This window comes from Melozone crissalis, unplaced genomic scaffold (assembly GCF_028551555.1).
Source record: "Melozone crissalis strain CALT ecotype California unplaced genomic scaffold, PUWL_Pcris_2 ptg000017l_1, whole genome shotgun sequence".
Classification (NCBI taxonomy): Eukaryota; Metazoa; Chordata; class Aves; order Passeriformes; family Passerellidae; genus Melozone; species Melozone crissalis.
In genome coordinates this window covers 8,266,597-8,288,698 of record NW_026535795.1, presented here as the reverse complement: position 1 = coordinate 8,288,698, position 22,102 = coordinate 8,266,597, and the positions used below count along the sequence as shown (strand labels likewise).

General features: G+C 45.8%; 2 protein-coding genes across 2 annotated transcripts; one reads left to right on the top strand and one right to left on the bottom strand.

The window, feature by feature from the left end:
• The first annotated feature begins 4,605 nt into the window (after window positions 1-4,605).
• Window positions 4,606-15,115, top strand: EPB42 (erythrocyte membrane protein band 4.2). Its single transcript, XM_054274601.1, has 13 exons — window positions 4,606-4,680; window positions 6,126-6,311; window positions 6,971-7,201; window positions 7,788-7,906; window positions 8,908-9,030; window positions 9,787-9,961; window positions 10,391-10,529; window positions 10,901-11,004; window positions 11,330-11,572; window positions 12,405-12,722; window positions 13,163-13,323; window positions 13,585-13,718; window positions 14,608-15,115. Exons 1-13 carry the CDS (start codon window positions 4,671-4,673, stop codon window positions 14,756-14,758), a joined length of 2,094 nt encoding a protein of 697 aa, XP_054130576.1. The 5' UTR covers window positions 4,606-4,670; the 3' UTR covers window positions 14,759-15,115.
• Window positions 15,116-15,430: 315 nt separating this feature from the next.
• On the bottom strand, window positions 15,431-21,775 carry CCNDBP1 (cyclin D1 binding protein 1). Its single transcript, XM_054274613.1, has 11 exons — window positions 21,694-21,775; window positions 21,523-21,582; window positions 20,783-20,862; window positions 20,132-20,213; window positions 19,589-19,685; window positions 19,236-19,309; window positions 18,864-18,940; window positions 17,990-18,243; window positions 17,180-17,240; window positions 16,175-16,221; window positions 15,431-15,819 (listed from the first exon to the last, which is right to left on the bottom strand). Exons 1-11 carry the CDS (start codon window positions 21,758-21,760, stop codon window positions 15,711-15,713), a joined length of 1,008 nt encoding a protein of 335 aa, XP_054130588.1. The 5' UTR covers window positions 21,761-21,775; the 3' UTR covers window positions 15,431-15,710.
• Between the last annotated feature and the right edge of the window lie 327 nt (window positions 21,776-22,102).

The following is a 22,102-nucleotide window of genomic DNA, read 5'->3' as shown; positions in this document are numbered from 1 at the left end:
TATAACCTGCCCAACAGTTCAGTTTTGCCTGTTTATGAGGCTGGTGCAGTGTTCATGCATTCTTGTGACTGGAAGCACAGAAATGCAGATTACTCAGCCAAAATAAAGTGATGTAATATGAACGGAAACCAATAAAAAGGTACCAGGGACTATACTGTAAAGACAGTGTCACCTTTCTCATTCTCTAGCCTGTTTTATGGGCCTTCACACATACAATTACTGCTGGGAACCATTATATAATTAAACTTGAAGGAGAGGATCAAGTGTGATGGTTTGCAGCATTAGAGCCTGTAGCAATAATAGCAGCTGGATTTCCAAGGAACATCATTTAAGATCACTGGTTTTATAAGCGTCATGGAATGCAATTTAATTATCACAGAATTATAAAATGGTTTGAGTTGGAAGGAGTCTTAGAGCTCATCTTGTTTCAGCTGCCTGCCATGGTGGGGACACCTTCCACCATCCCAGGCTGCTCACAGCCCCATCTAACCTGGCCTTGGACACTTCCAGGGATCCAGGGGCAGTGACAGCTGCTCTGGGCACCTCTGCCAGGGCCTCAGCACCCTCTCAGGGAAGAATTTCTTCCTAATATCCAATCTAAACCTGCCCTCCTCCAGCTTAAGGCCAGTCCCTCGTGTCCAATCTCCCTACACCCTTGTGAAAAGTCCCTTTCCAGCCTCCTTGTGAGCCCCTTTTAGGCACTGGAAGGAACTATAAGGTGTCCCTGACACCTTCACTTCTCCAGGCTTATATCCACTAAATATGTTTTATTCAGTAATAGCCAAAGTACTGTCTAAGTAGCTGACATAATTAAATTCTAGAATTAAATTTATCATTTAATCTTATTGCTAGAAGGAATATACAGCAATAAAATATGGCAGTGATACAACAGAACTCTCTTCTTATGACTGGAAAAATGAGAAAGTAGAAAAGTAGAAAAAGGACATAGAAAGGTGTACAAAAATTCACAATTAACAGTCACTCTTCCTCATGCCACAAAGCTGCTTAAAGCAGATCATCATTCATGAGGGAGGCATTGTGGCACCCATATCTAAATCCCTAATGTGTCCATTCACTCCTTGCAAAGTTAACAAGCCAATCTAGCAAAGCTCTGAATGCTCCTAAGAGACAAATTGACTTTTTGCTCCTGACAGTCAGAGCTGCCCAGCAATGCAGGACCAGCTTCCCCCAGAATGTCCCATGCACACAAACTGACCTTGGGACACAGACTAAACTGAGAACTCATTTAAATATTTCTTTGATTTAAAGCCAGCAAAATCTTCAAAACATGTAAAGTCCTATTTTACTACATCAATTACAATATTTTGCCACCCACACATATACTTACAGTGGATGTGGAAGCTTGGTAAAACTAGTCAGCCCTGAGAGACTGGAATGAAGGTTGAAAAGGACACACACACACACACACACAGGAATTCAGATTTCTCCAGGCAAAGGAGAGGGGAATAGGTAGCTTTGCACCTATCAATTAAGTCTTGCAGGATCTTGGGGAGTCAGGGCAGGCAATCCTCCACTGGCCTCAGAAAAGGCCTTGAGGTACTGATGGTATTTCAGAGAATCTCATTAAACCTTACAAGAATGCATACTGACATTACATTTTACACACAGTACAGCCAAAACATCCAAATTCCTTCAGTATTCCTTCTTAAACACAATCCAGGCAATTATTTCAGACAGTGTTTGTCACGGAGCTTGCAGTGACCTCATCCTAATTAACTACCTGCAAAGGAAGGCTGCAGTTCAAAGGGAAGCCAGGCTGCAGAGCCTGAGCCAAGTCCCAGGCTTTGCAACACTCGCTGGGTTTTCACAGCGTCAGCATTTCCATCTGCCCTCAGCAACCACACCCAGCTCACTTTGAGTGTGAAAATGCAGATCTGGCCAGTGCCATGCAGGAGAAACACATTCTCCCTGCATGAGACATCCGACAACTGTTCAATTATACTAATGATTATTACAGAGAAAAACATCTAAGTGCCTGAGGAAGGATTTAAATTGCTTTTGTTAAACCTGCAATCTTTACACAAACCTTGGTCAGAAGTCAGTGGGAGTTGGGGGAGTACAATGGCTAATTGTCAGTATTTTTCTTTATAAATATGCAGTTTAAATAAGGGCATGCCCAAGAGGCTGACCCAGCCAGCCCCCATTCCAGTCTGACCACTCCAAAAAAAATCCAATGAGCACTCACTGATATGACACCTTCACAACCATTAATTGGTCTTGAAGCACACTGAAATCAGCCTCCAGGGTAGTGAATGTTCCTCCCCATCATTCTGCTCTTCTTAGTTTCTAGATTTTTATTCTGATTTAAAAAAAAATCAACCAGAAATAGCTGAAGTTTCTGGTTTCAAATCACATTGTTCTGCCACCAAAGCCTCACTGCTTTAACTCTTGGTCTGTCCCTCTCCTGTTCTGCATATAGAGGGCTCTGCTCACTGTAAAAGATAAAACCAAAAGCACAGTGCAAGCATTTCTGGTTGCTCTAAAGCAACAAAAAATCTCCCTCAAAATAAAAATTCCTATCTAATTCATGGGTATGCCACATCAAAGCTGGAAGTGTAGACACAATAAAAGGGTGTATGTAATTTTTGATCACCATATTCAGAGAGAGATCCAGTTATAAAAAGATGCTCACTCAGTTTAAGCTTCTATTTTTAAAGGTAATAAAGTTTTTATGGATTTATGTTTGCACCTGTAAAACAAGTATTCCTACACACCATAAGATAATAAATTAATCTCCAGGCAGGATGGACACTTTCAAGGATCTATCTTATGGATTACTTTTCCTTGAGATTTCTAGGACCATGTCAGGGATGTAGTGGATAGAGAAGTGACAAAACCATCTAAGTTTAACAAAGGCAAGTGCTGGATTCTGCACCTGGGACGGGGCAGCCCTGGATGCAGTGACAGCCTGGGGACAGGGGCTCATCCTCACCAGATGGAATGCCAGTACAAACACTTGAATACTACATGCAGAAGTCTCTTTTGCATGTTAACCTTCTCCATGGGCTTTTTTAGCCCAAGAAAAACACAAAGGGACAATAAGTAGGTCTCTTTTCAGAGTTGAAGTGCAGGAAATCCTGTGCAGGAAATGCTACTTGCAGTTGCCAGTTTGACCAAGAGATGGTACTGTGTGTTTGCACAGTCGTCACAAGGCAGTGATGATGGGATAAATACCTCCCTGTATCTAAACCACCCTGATTTAGAGGTTCAAAACTCACACATTTACTGCAAAGGTGCATTTAAGAACATTGATCATGCAAAGAAAGTCAGAATTTTGAGCACAGTCGGTTTAAAATTTGCTTAGACTGAAAGAGCACAAATCAGCCATCACACACTGTGTTTAGCTCCTTATGTAAGAAAAAAGTTCAAGACATATACAAAAATCACATATAATTGACACTGAGCAATGTATACAATAAATACAGAATTTTCTGGAAGGTTTTCCCAATATTCTTCTCAGTGTTCCCAACTTCTGCAAATCTGGCTTTGTGACCTCCAGGCTTTGCAATAAAGTCCAAGCAGTCAGAGCTCGCACAAGGCAGGAGCGTGCCCTTGTCACAAGGAAGGGAACAATATCCTGGGCTGCCCCAGGTAAAGAGTTGCCAGAGGGTCAGGGGAGCTGATTCCTGCCTTGGGCAGCACTGCTGAGGCCACACCTGCAGGAGGTGAGCAGCAGCTCCTGGTGACCCTGCTGGGGCAGGAGCTGGGACAAGATGACCTCTGAGGTCCCTTCCAGCCTCAACCACTCTGCAGTTATTCTGTGAATCTATACAGTTAAGGCCATGTAAAAAACTAAAACTCAAGAGAGTTTGTTTTTAGCTTAAATGACACAGATAAGCAAACAATTGTAAAATTTAATAAAGAAATACTAAGAAAACCACAAAACTCACGGGACTATATTATGTAATCAACTTCTTAAATTATTGGAGATGATAGGTTTCTGCAAAACTAATGATGACTCAGTCCAGATTGAAAGCTGTTCATTTCTGATACCTTATTTCTTGTCTTTTGACCAATTATTATCAATCCAGTGATGTTCCTTTTATATTACAGCAACTTTAGGAATGTATTTAGTCCAAGTCTCCAGCTCAATATTTTTAAATAATCTCCATTAAGCTACACAAATTCAGTTGTTTCTTTTGACACATTTTCTCATTTTTAAGTGGTTTCACTTTTCTGAATTAGGCACAAAAGCAATGGATGCACTGAGTATATTTTTTAACTCCTTGAAGGGTTTAGGATCTAAATAGCTTGGGGTCAATGTTGGAGAGCAGCTCTCCGACAGTTACATTGGAAGTGCACTCTGTGCATTGTTCAGAGCCATATTTAGATTTGCATTTCCTACTCTGGGCTCCTCAGTGCACAGCTCCTTGAAGGAATTGTCACTGGCTGTCTCTAAATGCCTCACCTCCTGCTGTGGAACTTCACCTCATCTGGAGCCTTCTCCAGTGTGGTCTGAGAGATAAAAGAGTCCTCAACATCTGCACACCAGATAAGCTGGAAAGGTAGCAGCACCACGTCCCGCCCTGTGCAAAGAAACCAAGCAAACAACTTTGCAAGAGGACAGCTTTTAGCACAGCTGCAGGAAGGAGCCACTGCCCACCAGAGCAAGCAGAAAGTGAATATTTTCATGGTACCCAGAACCCGCCATGGGCCAAGGTAAGCAAAAATCCTTTTTGTTCGTTCCAAGCATTTGCCAGCTGTGTGTCAGGAAGAACAACTGTTCCTGCTCCAAGACAGAGTTCATGAGGCTTGAGGAAGAGCTGAGCTTGCAGGGCAGGAGCCAACTGCTCTAAAGGCTTAGGGAGCTCAGACTGCACAAAAGGCTTAGCAATCAGAACCTGGTATTGATGCCTGAGAGGAGGCTGAGAAGCAGCAAGGAGCAGCTAAGGCAGACAGGTGAGGGCTTGGAAGCAGAGCTAAGTGAATCCTCAGCACAGGGAATGGGGGGTGGGAGGAATTAAGGAGACAACACAACTGAAACAGAGAGATGAGCAAGTGTTGGAGCCCCTGGAGCAGGGAAACAAGGCTCCAGGAAACCTTGAAGAAAGTGACAGTAAGATCCGTGAAAAGTCATATGATGGAGAGGAAGCCAGACTCCACATCACTCATTATTCTACAAGACAGACAGAACAGACATCTTCATCACAGAGAAGAAAACTGATGAGGTCAGAGCTGGCTCCACAAGGCCTGAACTGGTGCAGGGCTCTGAACTGGGACAGCCATGAGAGGATTTGAAAGCCAGACCAGAATCTTTCACTGAAAACATCACATGGAAAAAAAATTACATGGGGAAAAGAGAACCAAAGCACACAATCCAGTAAGAGTCCCCCACAAGCACAGAAGGGACAACCACAATGAGAGAAGGTATCAATGCAGAGGACAAGACAGGACAAGACATCAGGAGAGAGCAGAGCAGTGAAATCTGCAAAGAGAGCAGTTATGGCTTCAGCACAGGAGCAATCAATTTAGATAGCAGAGAAATTAGCTATGGATTTTAAATTTTTTAGCTGCTACAGAGGGAGGAGAATGGGTCAGCAAGGGGAGGTGGGTGACATATGTCACATAAGGGGCAGCAGCTACAACCCACAGGGCCAAGGATCTTAGTGATGGGCTACAAGCCAAAGAGGTAAATAAGATCAGGATGATCCCAAGGCTGAGATAAAACAGGGAGTAACTGGCTGCTTGAAATTGTGACAAGTTTTTTTCTGTCTTCTGGTGCTGGACAGCAGCACATAGGATGTGTATGAAGCCTGTGTAGGAGACAGGAGGATGATCTTTCCTGTCTCCTGCTTGGCATTGCCAACTGATGTGGTACAAAGTAGGAAAACTGGAGTTTGATCCAGCTGTGCATTTGAACCAGCAGTGAAGGTTGCACTTAATGTCAGGTATAAGCAAATTCAGCTCAACAGTCACTCAACACCAGAACAGCCAAGCTCAGAGTGAAGTCCCTACCATTACTGGATAGGAAGTCTCAAAGGCAGGGGGAGAATGGGTGTTTCTCCACTCACAATCAGCTGTTTGTGTGCCCCAGAATGTGGCTCAGGGCCCGACTGCAGCCAGCTCACAGCCCCAAACTCATTCTGTATCTTCTCACACTACAGGTCTGGGCATCCAAAAATGTGATTTCATGATCCCAGAGAATAACAAAAGCCACCACACAGAAGAAATCAGCACTAAAAGGCTCATAGTGAGGAGAGGACAGCCATTCACCATCACTGTGAGGTTCTCAGCTCCAGTACACAACTACCTGAAGCAGATGAAGAGGACCTTCCTCATCGTACAGACAGGTAATGCCATAACAAAACAGAGCTCTGCTCCTCCACCCACCTGAAGAACAGAGCTGGGGGCAAAAGCCATCTCCAGAGCTGGGCAGGGGTGCCAAATTCAGATGTGAGGCCAGTGAAATGTTTATGTAAGGCAAATAGAGTCTCCTGCAGGATCACAACCAGATCCCTTCCAGAAGAGACACGGCACACAACAACCAACACAGCTTCACTATTCCATGGTTACAAAATGCTCATAGGATCTCTTCTGGCTTTTGGGGTTAGGAGTGCTCAAACCTAGCTGGCCTGTCACAGGTTTTTCTGTTAGAGTGTTTTCTATGAGACCCCTGAGAAGGGCAGCAGCTTTCAGCCCCAGCTTGTTTCACCATATTGTGAGCACTGGGCTGTTACAAGACACTAAATTCCACAGGCACAGCAGGGCTGCACCATTCTGGCCATTCCTGGTTTCTATAAATCTATGGAAAGCACATCTCACTTTGAAGCAGGGAGGCCTGAGTGCATTCCTGGCCTTAGCAATGTTCAGTGGGCATTGAGCTCTAAAGGGTCACGGCCCTTCCACAAGGAGAGCTGTGGCTCCAGAGAGAGACAAGGTCCCTGCAGTCTGCACAGGTGAGCAATAAACAATGTTTGGAATAAACACAACCAGATTTCTTTGTCTGCAGGACCACATTCTTCCAAAGCAGATGAAATCCAGGCTGAAATTCCCATCTCCAGCCTGGGAGACCAGAAGCAGTGGAGTGCAGCAGTGGAGGAACAGGACCCAAACTTCTGGACCCTGTGTGTGAACACACCTGCCAATGCCCCCATTGGCCAGTACCATCTGCTTTTCCGTGCCTCCAAATCCCCTCAGCTCCTGGGCAACTTCACCCTCCTCTTTAATCCCTGGTGCAGAGGTAGGTGGACAGAAACAGAAAGGCAGGCTGGGATCAGCTGCTTCACAAAAAAATCCTTGGAGCCTCCATGGAGGGAGGCTGGGGCTGACTCACCCAGTGCTCCTTCCATTCCTGCCCTGCTTCCCACAGCATCTCAGGAGAGAGCTAGGGGCTCATAAAGCCCAAATTTTCCTTCCTCAGCACTTTTGCCTCTCCCTGGAGTACTCCACTGGAAAAGCCCTGTCCTTCTGCTAAGGGGAAAGTGTTTGATTAAGTGTTTTCTATAATAGAGATTTTAGGATGAGTCAAGATTTTAATTGGTCTGGTTAAGGCCACTGTATCTTTCTTAGTATCAGAACTTATCAGCCAGGAGAGAAGAAGAGCCAGCAAGTGCAACAGCCTGGGTCCAGAGAACTTTTTGGACAAGGCAATGGAGATGACTGTGAAATTCTTCTTTCCTGTCTGATTTACAGTCTGAGGTGTTTTTCAGGGCTGAATGCTAGGTACACTGTGCCAAAGCACAGTGGAACCTGCTGATGCAAGAGAGGTGCAAGTGCACCTGAGACCAGCCATGCTTTCTTCCTGATGCTTTTTTCCCCTAATCTAGATGATGAGGTGTTCTTGGCTAATGAGGCACAGCGGCAGGAGTACATCCTAAACCAAGATGGCATCATCTACCAGGGGACTGAAAATGCAATCCTAGCCCAACCCTGGGACTTCGGTCAGGTAAGAAAGAGGTCCAGTATGTCTGTGCTCTCTTCCAACCACCAGCAGAGGAAAGGTGCATAAATCTGGTGTGTACAGGACGCTCTGATGAAAGAATTCTACTCATCTCCGTGTTCTCTGCACCCACTGCCTCCTGTGCAGGAGAACAGGGACCTGTGTATGAATTCCTATAACCCAGCACATGTAATTTTAGTTTCCTTCTCAGGCTGTCCTCTATAAAGGAATGCATTGTTCTGTATCTGAGCTTTGTGTGCCTTCCTTTCATCAACAGATATAAAAGCATTTAACAGAGCTCAATAATACTGTCTCTATCTAACAGGTAAAGTGAGGACAAAAAGATCTTTCTGTTTGTCTAAGGCCATCTGACACAGTCAGTGATTATTTCACTTTTGTGCCAGCAGATCATAAAAGTATCTCTGTGCCAACCTAGAGAGTGCTCCAGAAAAGTGTTTCACCTTACTGCAGGGGTTCCATACTGTTGTCTCCTTATCACAAAAGTTCCACGCCTCCTTGGTGTTTCTCATGGTCATCTCCTCTGAGCACCGAGTCTTTCCTCTTCACAAAGCAGCCAACCAACCCCAGTTCCCCTCTCACCCAGCCACCCCACTCTTTTATAGCATCTTCGTCTCATTGCTTACAGCTGTGGCCTGTTAAAGTCAGGCCTGCTCCTCATCTTTGATAATTAGCCCAGCTGCAACTCCTTAGGGGTGAGATTACTTTCTACACTCTCTTTATTTTCTTATATTCTATCCCCCTACAGAAAAGCATCAATTTCCCTCAATCAGGGAACACAGTATCATGCTGATGCACTTCCCACCTTCAATAAAGTTGGAGGTCTGTCCTCAGCTCCCCCTGTAGATCTCTGCCCTCCTTCACAGCCCACTTACCCAAAACCATCAGCAGAAAGGGAGAAACAATCTGCACAGTCACAAACCCTCATAGGGACTCAAGAGAACAAAAATTCATGGGGAATTTCCTGAAGTGATGTACTCTTGTTTCAGTTTGAGGAGGACATGGTTGACATCTGCTTCATCCTGCTGGCTCTGGGGGAGCACTCCCAAAGAGAAAAGGATCCTGCCCAGCGCCGAAGCCCCATCCACGTCTGCAGAGCAGCTGCTGCCATGGTGAGGAGGGCACAGAGCAGCCCTGGCCCAAGCAGGGGGCACCTTCTCACCCCCAGGGCAGGCTAAACCACTGGCCAAAGAGGAGGCTGTTCCAAACAACTCCTCCTGCCCATCTCCAGCCTGTCCTGATACTGCCTCAGCAGACACGTAGTGCTGCAGGAGGTTCTTAGCAGTAAAAATGCACTTACTGAACAAATCTCAGAGGAGTCTGCTGCCCCGGTGTGACCGTGTTCACAGGGGTCTCAGGTTGAGAGAAGAGACAAGGACTTCATGTTTCAGAAGGCTGATTTATTATTTTATGATATATATTACATTAAAACTATACTAAAAGAATAGAAGAAAGGATTTCATCAGAAGGCTAGCTAAGAATAGAAAAAGAAGGAAATGATAACAAAGGTTTGTGGCTCGCACTCTCTGTCTGAGCCAGCTGGGCTGTGATTGGCCATTAATTAGAAACAACGAACATGGGCCAATCACAGATCCCCTTGTGGCATTCCACAGCAGCAGATAATCAATGTTTACATTTTGTTCCTGAGGCCTCTCAGCTTCTCAGGAGGAAAAATCCAAAGGAAAGGATTTTTCATAAAAGATGTCTGTGACATCCCTGTTCTGCTCAGCCATGACCTTCACGTTTAGCACAAAAAAAGTCCTCTTGGTTTCATCTGCTTTGGGAGCAGCTCCCACAAACAGGATCAGGTGTATCTATCAAAGAGAGACAATTCCTTAATACATCTTTTCTCTCCTCCTTCTCCGCAGCTGAACTGCAGTGAGTTTAGAAGCCTGACAGAATATGAGCCTGGGCAACACCATAATGGGACACCCCCTTCCAAATGGCTGGGAAGCAGCCCCATCCTCCGGCAGTGGATTGCATCCAAATTCCAGCCCGTGCACTCCGGGAGGTGCTGGGTGTCTGCTGCAGTCCTGTGCTCAGGTACAGGGTGCTGGGTGTTTGCACTCCTGTGCTCAGGTACAGGGTGCTGGGTGTTTGCACTCCTGTGCTCAGGTACAAGGTGCTGGGTGTTTTGGGCAGTCCTGTGCTCAGGTACAGGGTGCTGGGTGTTTGCACTCCTGTGCTCAGGTACAGTGCTCCTACAGCCTTTTATCCTCAGGGGAGAGGCACATCTTTAATGTCAACAGCACCCAGCATCACTGCCTTTGAGATGAGAGAATCAGTACATCCATTCATTGAATGCCCAAGTGAAATTTTATTTCCTGAGGGGGGAATGCCTCTTGCAAAGTCTAAACAGCAGATTTTGTGCCATTTCTAACGGGCCTAGCACCAGAAGAGGCTCTACATGTATCAGCAGAGACACTCTTAAGGCAGGGTGCACAACTGATTCACAGCTCTCTCTTTGCACAGTTCTGCGGTGCCTGGGAATTCCCACCAGGGTGGTCACTGGCTTTACCTGGGCTCACAACACCAAGAGCAGCCTGAGTGTGGATGAGTACTACGATGAGGATGGGACACTGCTGACACAGGACAAGAGTGCTCGTGTCTGGTAAGAACACATGGCAGGGCCCCAGCAAGGATTTGAGACAATATTTGGATGTGGGAAATGAAACCCAGGGGAAAGGAAAGAGGTAAAACAGCTGCAAGGAGGCGACAGGAGACAGCTCAGCTGAGATCCTGTCTACAGGATCTGCTCTTGATAAACTCAAGAGTTCCCTCTTTCTAGAGCTCACAAAGGAAGAATGATAACCCAGTCCAGCTGCAGAAACTCCACTTGTTTCTCCACACACAACTCTGCTCTTCTCAATATGAACTGAACTCCTTCAAGGGAGCATTAACCGGCTGTGGTTTGGCAAAAGCTTTACCCTGCACCTCAGGGCTCAGTCCCTGGATATAATCTCATGCTGTTGCCTCTTGCAGGACCTTCCACGTTTGGAATGAATGCTGGATGGCTCGCTCAGACTTGCTGCCAGAGTACAGTGGGTGGCAGGCACTGGATGCCACCTGCCAGGAAAAAAGCAAGGGTAAGATATCAGAGCAAGGGTAAGATATCAGAGATGGGCTTGAGCAAGAGCAGGGGGAAAGTGAAGCAGGGGCAAATAAAGCCATTCAATATTCCTCCTTTCCCATCTTTCAGTGGAAAGATGCAAAAAGACAGGAACTCACTCACCCTCTTGACTTTAGGCACAAAACTATCATTTATCTGTTTGGTTTGTGCAGCTCATGTAGCTCTAACACTGCTTCCAAATGGTCTCCTAAACTAGATATTTCACCAGTATAGGTCAAAACTAGGGATGGGTTTAGTTGGGAAAGCATCTGAATCTTAACTGGACCACATTTTCTCTTCAGGTGTATCCTTCTGTGGGCCAGCCCCTGTTCGTGCCATCAAGGAAGGTGACACACAGGTTGATTATGATGTCTGCTACTTCTTTGCTGCCATCAATGCCCAGTGTCATGTGTGGATACATAAAGCAGATGACACCCTCAAGCCAGCTTTTGGTGGCACAAAATACACTGGAAACAACATCAGCACCAAGAGTGTGGGCAGTGAGCGCTGTGAGGACATCACACAAAACTACAAATATCCTGAAGGTATGGGCAGGCACAGGCTGAGCACATTCCTTGTCACTATTACAAGCCAGGAGTAAAAGACCAGAGCAGAGCCAAACCAGAGCACCAGGGTCAGCCACTTCTCACTACTTCCCCTTCTTCAGTGGCACTAGAACACCTCATTCTCTCTGTCTACAGAGCCAAAGCAGAGGCCATCACCCAAACTTCACCCTGCTTAATGGCATTAAGGTCTGTGGAAGACCAGGTGTTTGTACACCAAGCACTTTCATGTCTGGAATTCCTTTTCTGATTTCTGTCTTCTCTACACTCTGTACATCCACCTCCCATTACCTCTGTAATATTTATATGGATAGGCATATTTCAGAGTCCAGCTTTCTGAAAAGGGCTGTTGTGCTCTCAGATCCTGCCTAAATCTCTCCCTCAACAAGCAGCTCCCCTCCAGAATCTGAGTGGTTTCCCTGGCTCAACCATAACACCCCATCTTCACCTGTGGCTTGTTTCTCCATCGCTGCAGGAGACAACTGCACCTTCTGAACACATGAGAGCAGGAACTGTGCCTTAGCTACAGCAGAAAAAAGCAGCTGCCTCCTCTACTCTGAGAGATGCTAGCACCAAGGTGTTTTAAAAACTGTGACAGCTATTGCCAAGTAGAATCTGTCAGGCACATCCAGTGAATATCCTGACAGCTGAAGCTTTCAAACTGACCCAACCAGAAGCACAAAAGGATATCTCTCTATGCTCTTAGAAAAAGTATCTCCAGTACTACCAGGAGAAATCAGTGCCATTCTCCTGCTGCTTCTCACTAGTAAACAGGAAAGAGAACCAAAATATGTGCTTCCTTTTTTTGTGACAGGTTCTCTCCAGGAAAAAGAAGTCCTTGACAAAGCCTATAGAAACATGAAGGAACTTGAGACAACCAGCAGCATGAGCAGCACACAGTTTATCTTCTTTCCTACTGCTCTGGAAGAGCCAGTCAACCTTTTCATCCATTTCCAGTCAAGTTCTTTGCAACTGGGACAAGATATGACACTTTCCATTGAAGTGTTCAACCACACTGATAGAGAAAAGGATACTCATCTGGTAGTTGGGATCCAGGCTCTGCATTATAATGGTGTGCCCATTGCCCAGCTTTGGAAGGAAGAGTTTCATTTTAACCTCCACAGCAATTCAGGTAAGGACTCTCCTGGGTGCATGGCTAGAAAAGTCCTCTAGTGCTCTCATTTCAGAAAAGTTCCCCCAGCCCTAGGTTTACAAAAGGTTGGCTGAATAGTTGATTCTAGGTGATTACCCAGAGAGATGGTGGAGTCTCCCTAAAGGGAGATATTCCAGAATCAACTGGACACAATCCTGTGCCCTGGGGTGAGCCTGCTTGGGCAGGGAGGCTGCACCAGATAATCCACTATTGTCCATTCCAACCTCACCCATCCTGTGAAATAAAACACTTTGGCAACATCACCTTAGAGATTTTCAATCTGCAAATCCACTTGAGGTCACTTAAGCACTTAAATGCTGCAGGTTTTAGTACAATGTTGGGCACTGAACACTCCCAGGTGTCATGCAGGGACAGACCAGGCTGCACTCATCACCTCTTGCTTCACCCCTCTGTTCCAGTCAATAACTTGAAGGTGTCTGTGCCTTACACATGGTTTGGAAAAGAGCTGGGAGAGAACCACCTGCTCAGGCTGACTGCTGTGCTCAGAGACGAGGACTCCTCCTTCATGTACCTGGCACAGGAAGAAATCAGCATTTCTGATTCCCCTCTCACCATTGAGGTAAGATTGGGCTGTCATCCTGCCTCTGCAGTGGGAAGAAAACAGTTTTTGTAGTCATAAGCAGCAAAACAATTCTGCTGGGTTCAGGGGCTCTCTGAGAAAGCAGAGCAGAAGAAATTATAATAAATTAAATAAGCTGGACTTTGCCTCTTCTGGCAAATGGCACCTCAGGCACCAAAAAAAAAAAAAAACACTCATCTCCCTTTAATCATAGAAGAATATATCTTCTCTCAGTTTCAGCTCCTTTGCTTCTTTCAACAGTTCCCAGAAAACATGGTGCAGTATGAGCCAAGCACAGCAAGGATCAGCCTCCAGAACCCCCTCATGGAGCCCCTGGAGCAGTGTGTGATAGCAGTCACAGGGCGAGGGCTCATTTACAGACACAGGAATTACAGGTAAGTGCAAAGTGATGATCCAAGAACAGCAAATGGAAAAAAGAGACACAATACAAGCAAAGGAAAGGCTGTCCTCAAAAATAACCAGGCAACAACATGGCAGGAAAATATCACTATGGCATAAAAGGCCTATGCATCCCATCCTTTATTTACAGATAATACAGATGATTTTCACACTGAAAAGGAGAAAAGCCAGCTAAGAGAACTTTCAACAGATGTGTAATACCCAAGTTGAAGCCAATATGGCATTTGTGAAAGCTTCAACATCAAAGGCATAGACAGCAAAAGGAAAACCTCCTGCCAGCTAAAAGGATAACAGAGAAATGCTACAAGACTTAGTGAGAAATACACATGAAATAAGGCAAAGTTAGAGGTCACTGAAATGAGCTATGAAATTTAGAAACTATTTGCTGTTGAGAAATCAATTACTTCCTAGTGAGCAACTTGAACATCCCTAAGTGGAGTAAAACTGTACTGTTTATGACAGCTTTCCATCCATTACCCACTATAAACAATGAACACAGTGGTGTTTTCCCCTTCTCTACTGAAGAACCAGGCAGATGTTACTTAGCCAAGAGCCACCAAAGGGGCATGCTCCCCTTCACATGACAAACACCCCACACTTGTCTCAAGAAGCTGCATTAGGACAAAGTCCCCTTAGATGTCTCCATGGAAGGTTTCAATTCTCCCGTCCTATCTCCATCCCAAACTACTGTTAGATGACAATTTCACTGTAGTTGTTTGAGTCACTGCCAGCTTTCTTCTATTTCTTGTTTTTCCTTTCCTTCTTTTTGGCACCACAATCCTGTCCAGCTAATGCATATCCCAGACACAGGAAACTAAAACCACCAAGAGGGTGATTGCTGCATAATCCCTTCTCTCCTTTCAGGCTGGGCTCTGTGCAAGCTAAAAGCACTCAAGAGCTGGAAATCCCATTCACCCCCACCCGAGCAGGGCCCAGGAGACTCACTGCACGTCTTACCTGCCTCCAGCTCCACAACCTGAAGAGCTACAGAACAACCAACATTGCAGCTGCCTGAGGCCAGCTCAGAACAGGTCCTCACCAAAGAGTGGCTGTGATCTGTGCCCTGGTCACGGGCAAGCACAGATGTTAACAGTTTAATAAAAGCTATATTTAAAACCACGTCTGATTTCGTTTATTTGCACAAACTCAACTCTCTCCCATCTGCCACTATGTCTACTCTGCAGTTTTAGAAGTGAGCCTCACTGTGACAAAGATGGGCTGAATGCTGAAGCACACATTGTAGTTCTCACACCTGTGCTGAGCCCACCAGTGCTTAAGTCTTCTGCCCTACCTGTGACAAGTAAAGGGTATCCTGGAACTTTAAAGTGATGATAGATGTAGGAGATGTAGGATGTCTCAAGGGATATATATATATATATATAGATATATATATATATATACACACACACACACATACATATACACACACATACACACACATAGGGGGATATCTCTCCCTGTAGATCCTTGACATTGGTAAGGTAGTAAACAACATTTTCTGCTGCTTTCTGAGAAAATAAGAGAAAGCTCATTCACTGCTCTCTAAGACAGTGAACAGGAAATAGACAGGAAATAGCAGCAGTGCAGAACATTTTATAATTATTCACTGGGCTGCTTGCAAAAGAAGCAAGACCCTTTCATTCTGTATATATCCTTCATCCTCTGAAGACAGATAAAGCAACTAATGTAAATCTAGCAATATTTTATTTTTCTCTGAACCCCACAGTAGCTGTAATGTCCAAAGAATGGGGCATGTTCAGAAGCAGCACTGCATCATCCCAAGAATCCAAGCAAAATGACACCTTTGCCATGGCAAAGGGCAACTTCCTGGAGAGGTTCTTCCAAGTAGCAGTGAAGTTCTCTCCTCCATTGTTCTCATCATTTTCCAAACAGCCAAAGAACAGCAAAGTTCACTGGAAATGCAGATGCCAGAGCCAGTGGCAGCAGCATACGCAGGCACAGAAGAGTTAAAGCTGACCCTGTGTGAAGTTCTTGACTTTGTTCATGTTGTGATCTACTGCACCAGTTAGAAACTGCACCCAGCCTTCCTCTGATGGTGGACACACATGGCTTGTCCTGCAAAAGGGGAGGAAATTCATTAGGGAAGCCTCCTGGTGTGCTATGCATCCAGACAGCACAGGGGTACTGTGAAGCTCTGAATAACCAGCAGTAAAACAGGGCTGCTCCAGCCCCAGAGGGCTTTGAGCAAGAACCCACACTCATGTCTGCAGTCCCAAACCCAAAACAAGGAACCACTGTCATCCCTAGCACCTTTTTCTCACTCCCATCCCTTTGTGACCAGGTAACAACATCACTGCTCTGAAATGCCAGCATCTACTGTCCAGAAATGAGTCATCTTTGACACGAGGCAGAAAGGTATCAACCTTCATAGCAGAGAACACACACTTACAAAACTGTAGCTCATACTCACTTGGCAATCTCTAAGACTTTCGTTAATACTGAGGCCAGCTTAGCAGCCTAGAAAAAAACAAAAGGGAAATAAGGTGAGCCAAGTGAGAGGAAAAGGAGGGTCTGAACAGCACTGGAAAATAAAGAGGACTTTAGGGATGCACAAAAGCCTATTATGAATAAAACTGCCATGGATCCTGATGCAGAATGAAGTTATCCATCACTGCCATGCTGGAAGTGCCTTCCAACCTACTCCTGGCTGTGACAGGTTAAAAAAAAACCTGTCTGTTTTTTAAAACATACATTAAAATGCTTTTTTTTAAATAAGCCTATTAGAAATTAGTAACTGATATTAAAGTACAAAGCTGCAAGTGATTGACTTTAATACAATTTGATACAAAGTAATTATTTTTTTATTTAAAAAAAAATCAAGCCACTGGCCAAAGGCATGAAACCAAGATTAAGAATAAAACAAATCCCAGATTCGAGGAGATTTCTACTTGATTTATGATGCAAGGGATGTTTCAAAGCTCAGCCAGGTTGCCAGAGTGTTGCCTAGTCAAGTTTTCAGTGTTGCCAAAGATGCAGACTCCACTGCTTCTCCAAGCAGCTTGTTTCAGTGCTTAAATACACTCACTGTAAGAGCTTTTCAATTCATAGATAGCTCTATGAATTGAAAAGCTCTATTTCAATTCATAGACTTCACTACCCAAGGAAAGAAGTACATCTGCAGTACCTAGGCAGCATCAGACATCACTTTCCTGAGGTTCTATCACTGCAAATCTCAGTGGATTATAGCTCAGAGTTGAAGTTTTAAGTACCCTTAAGAGGTACAGACGCAGTATGTGTGTCCACCTGAAATTAAGTGTGCAAGAACAAAGGGCACTCTTCATCACTAAGAAATTATTACTGAGGCAGTCACTAGCACCCATCTCTCCCTGAAGTCACCTAGGCCTTCCAATCTGATTTCTTCCCATTCCCTGTGCAGATGCTCAGACACTGAGCTATCAGGACTGCAGATACTCACATTAAGTCGCACAGCCAGTGGGTTCACAGGTGGGTACATGCTCAGTGCCAGCTCATCAACACTGGAACAGAAAAGAGGGGAGCAAGGAAGGAATGTTCTGACAGCATAACTCACAGATTCTGGTCAAAGCCTGTCCCAATCCTGAATGCAGGTCAGGAACAACAGAGAGATGTCAGCTGTACCTATGGGATGCTGTGTGTCCCTGTCACCATGGAGATGTGGTCACAGCTGCATCCCCTGTGCTTCTCTCCTGACCTACACAACCCTCAACAGCTTAACAGCCTTCCCACTACATCTGTGTCCACCACCTGCTCACAGCTCCAGTATCACAGAGGTTCCTTCAACTCCTCACTCAAGACCTCAAAGAAAGACCAGTGTCACAGACATCTTTTATGAAAAATCCTTTCCTTAGGATTTTTCCTCCTGAGAAGCTGAGAGGCCTCAGGAACAAAATGTAAACATTGATTATCTGCTGCTGTGGAATGCAACAGGTGCATCTGTGATTGGCCCAAGTTGGATATTTCTAATTAATGGCCAATCACAGCCCAGCTGGTTCGGACAGAGAGCCCGAGACAGAGCCTTTGTTATCATTCATTCTTATTCTATTCTTAGCTGACCTTCTGATGAAATCCTTTCTTCTATTCTTTTAGTATAGTTTTAATATAATATATATCATAAAATAATAAATCAAGCCTGCTGAAACATGGAGTCAGATCCTCATCTCTTCCCTCATCCTAAGACCCCTGTGAACACCGTCATAGACCAGGACTGCTCTGGAGGGAAAAGCAGCATGGGGAGAAGCCTGCTTACCTTGGGCTGATCTCATTAGCAATGTCAGCAAGGTCATCCAGCTGTGCAATGTGCTCTGGAGAATCAGCTTTGCCATGGGCCTTCACTGCAGCCAAGACCTTCTTCAGGCAAGCTTTAGAAGCCTTCATGAGTCCCATGCAGGAGCTGAGCAGCCGCCTGTCAGCCTCTGACCAGTACGTGTCCCTGTTGCCCCGAAAGCCCAACTCTTCATCTTCCATGATGTCCCCATAGGGATCCTGCCCTTCCACCAGTGCCTGAGAACACAGAGGCACTGAAAACCCAGAGCCTGGCATCAATTCCAGTAACACCCAGGAGCAAAGGGAAAGCATAATCTAGACATTATAGAAATAATTAATGGAGAAATCTCAGTTGGTTAATGCTAAAACGACTGGATTAAGAAAAACCACCACTCTAACAGTGCAAACAGTAAGAACCTGGTGAATTCTTACACGATCCTAAATTGTCTCCCCCGTTCCCAATTCAGGACATACCTTTATGAAAATCTTATACAAAGTAAACCAGGCTTGAGAATAAAAACTCATTAAAATGCATAAAAAAATAATCTATGTCATGTAGGAGCAAATCTATAGTGTAGTCTGGATGTAAAATAATTACTGAGTTTCATCACTGAACCAGCCTAGAGGGTGGCTGGGCACTGGAACAGGCTCCCCAGAGAAGTGGTCACAGCCCCAAACCTGCCAGAGTTCAAGGAGCCTTTGGACAACTCTCAGGGACATGGTGAGATTGTCTGGGTTGTCCTGAGCAGGACCAGGAGCTGGACTTGATGACCCTTGTGCATCCCTTCCAATTCAGAATATTCTGAGTCTATGAATCCACTACTGCATGTCCCTCTAAGGCTTAGGGGCTTCCTTACCTGTTCCATCTCCTCCACAGCATCCTTGACCACACCTAGAGATGCAGCCAGAGCTGACACAACTGCTGCCTGGTTATCTGCAAAAGCAAAAGGATGAAAACTGTGGCATCCCACTGTTTCAAATCAGTTTGCAACAACCTCCATCTAGGCTTGCAATCACTGTAGGATCAAACTTCCTGCAGAGCTCAGAGCTGCACTGTTGTCAGACAAAGAATCTGACCTGACTTCCAAGCTTATACATTTCAAAACCAGTCAAGTTTTTGAGTTATTCTCCATTCAGCTTTTATTGTACCAGCTGGAATGCCCTTGCAAAAGCTATTGATATTCCAAGACTACATGCTGGAGCTGTTGCTCTGCATTTACAACACTCACCTCGTGGCAGGTTAGACACTTGCTCACAGGCCTCCCACACACCTCCAGTTGATATCAGCTGTTCCTGAGACAAGCTGAAACAAAACAAAACAAAACAAAACCCTCAAGGTCAGAGTCAATAACAACACTGTGCTAGACTGTGGTTTGTTTCATTTTCTGCAACACAGATGATAAACACCAGCAAAAGTTCTGCTGCAAAGATGTCACCAACCAGCTTGTCACTAGGAGGCCAAGTCTGTGTAAAGCCCTTACTGCCTCCTAACAAGTGTACTTGTAACTTTTTCTTGCCTTTTAATCACAATTATCACAAAAATATCACAAAATCACAGAACTATGCAATTGAAAATGACAACCTCTCCACTGGGGCATTCAGAATTGTGTCTGTGAGCTGGATCATCCCTTCCACTACTTCAGTGGTGGCATCTCGAACCATCTTCCGAAGGGTAGTACCTGGGTGAGACAGAGAAAGAGCAAGAAAGTTGGCACAAAGTCAGCACTGACAGAGAGCAAGTGCTTAAGATGAACACACAGACTGCTCCGTTTGTGTGGATACACTGTATAAATGAAGTTACAAGTATTTTGAAGAAAGGAAAATGCTTCCCAGTTCCAAAAGAACTCTGGACAAGGATTTCATTCTTTTCAATGCTCAATCAGCTACACAACTTCCTACATCATCACTCTCCCACAGATGGAAAACTGCAGCAGCAGACAGACAAGTACCTCACTCATAAACATGTTCAAAGTCTACAGAACAGCTGATAATGGGACACCATGCTAATAAAAACTTGCTGATACCAGACGTCATTAGGCTCTGAAACACTGGGTTTCTCTATATAGTGGTGCTGAAAGAACCCCCATCCCATACAATGGTGACTGCCTTGCTGTCACCAGCTCACCTTGGCCCTTGGGTAGCCAGTAGTACACTGTGGCAACTGCAAGAATGGCATTTTGGACATCCTCACTCAGCTTCCGGCAGTTCTGAAAACAGACAGGCAAAAGGATCACCCAGAGTAACACCCAGTTGCAGCACATGTAGACATCCTCACAAGCAATCACTGGCTTTGAGACTGCTCTGAGTAAACAAATACAGCACGAGAAAAAGGCACCATAAGCCAACTGTATGCATCTTAGCCTGCCTCATGATTTAGTAACAAAACACTCCCTGGTGTGGTAGGCATGCATCAGAAAAGAATTAGTAACTTAGATCATTATTCTGAACTTAAGGTCTTTTTTTGCCTCTCCTCTCAACACCTGTATGATAAACTTCTCTCAACTGATAGCAAAAATATTGCATATTCTTTGTTAAACCTAAGGTCTGTATTCTCCAATAATGTGTCTCTATCATCAATGAGCTGTGGCTGTGAAAGAATATAAGAACATTTTTATTTAGTGTATCTCCCTACCTTAGAGAAATTTGTTCTCTGGGCAGTTCTTGGATTATATTAATACACTCCACAGTACACAGCCCATTTAGTCAAATGAACCAAGAAATACCTCAAGCTTGCAAACACACTGCAATTTCATAGTCTGTCAAGGCTTTCTCTCACCTCTGCAGAAGGTAGTGGAGGCCTTGAGAATGCCAAACTCAGCTTTGTAGCTTCTTGTGATGTTACTTGGAATGTCTGACCTAAAAAAATATCCAACAAGAGCAAAAAAAGGGAAAGTAACTCAGGTAAAAGATAAAAGAACATAGCAGCAGCTCTGATTCGACTGCTTGTTTACCATTTCACCCAAGCAATACAAACATATAAACTAAACCCCATTATGAAGAAAAACTCCCTGCTGCATTCGTGCCATGCATTGCTTGTGTCCTGTCTGCTTTTTCTCACTTGGCTGGTAGTGAACCCCAGTCTGCATCCTGGTTCATGACCTGTTCAGCAGGATGTGCCAAGAAGCTTTAACAGAGACCTTTAGAAACCTTATGTGAACGGTTCAATATCTGCTTTGCTCTGCCACACCTTGGAGCGTTTGGTGACCACAGTTAGGGAGGTCAGGCACTGGAACGGGCTGGCCTGGGGGTATGGAGGAATCACTGGGGATGTTTAGGATGATCCGAGAGGCTGGATCTGACACTGACGTGGTTTATGGTTTACAGCTGGGTAAACGGTGAGCGGCTGGACTTGATGATCTTAAAGATCCCTCTCTTCCAACCCTGCCCATTCCGTGACTCCGTGAGTGGAGGGCGCACCCCACACCTGGAGACCCGCGGGGAGGGCAGCCCTGCCCCGGACCGGCCCCGCGGGTACCCGGCCCCCCCGAATCGCGGCCCGGCCCGGCCCGCCCGTACCTAGCGCGTCCCAGAAGCGCGGCAGCTCGAACGGCTCTCGGCCCTCGCTCGGCTCTCCCTCTGCAACGGCACAGACACAGCTCAGCCCGCGGGGAGCCGGCCCGGCTCGGCCTGGCTCAACCCGGCTCGGCCCGACCCCCGCCCGGCCCCGCTCCCGGCCCCGGCCCGCACCTCGCAGCCGCGCCAGCACCGCCCGCAGCGCCCCGCGCACGTCCCGCAGCGGCTCCCGCGCCTCCATCGCTGCGGGGCGGCCCCGGAGCGCCACAGAGGCGCGTCACGTCCGCTCCGGGAGCGGCCCCGCCCCATAGAGACAGCCCCGCCCCATAGAGACAGCCCCGCCCCATAGAGATAGCCCCGCCCCATGGAGACAGACCCGCCCCATAGAGACAGCCTCGCCCCACAGACAAGCCATAGAGACAGCCCTACCCTATAGAGACAGCCCCATAGAGACAGCCCAGCCCCACAGACAACCCATAGAGACAGCCCTTAGAGACAGCCCTACCCTATAGAGACAGCCTCATAGAGACAGCCCAGCCCCACAGACAACCCATAGAGACAACCCATAGAGACAGCCCTATCC

Excerpts from the sequence above, each read along its gene's own strand:
- EPB42 (XM_054274601.1), top strand. Across the intron at positions 12,723-13,162 it reads TAACCTCCACAGCAATTCAG|TCAATAACTTGAAGGTGTCT; the intron begins GTAAGGACTCTC and ends CCTCTGTTCCAG. Across the intron at positions 13,719-14,607 it reads TACAGACACAGGAATTACAG|GCTGGGCTCTGTGCAAGCTA; the intron begins GTAAGTGCAAAG and ends CTCTCCTTTCAG.
- CCNDBP1 (XM_054274613.1), bottom strand. The coding sequence starts at position 21,760 with ATGGAGGCGCGGGAGCCGCTGCGGGACGTGCGCGGGGCGCTGCGGGCG. Across the intron at positions 21,583-21,693 it reads GGTGCTGGCGCGGCTGCGAG|AGGGAGAGCCGAGCGAGGGC; the intron begins GTGCGGGCCGGG and ends GTGCCGTTGCAG. Across the intron at positions 17,241-17,989 it reads GCTAATGAGATCAGCCCAAG|TGTTGATGAGCTGGCACTGA; the intron begins GTAAGCAGGCTT and ends TTTCTGTTCCAG.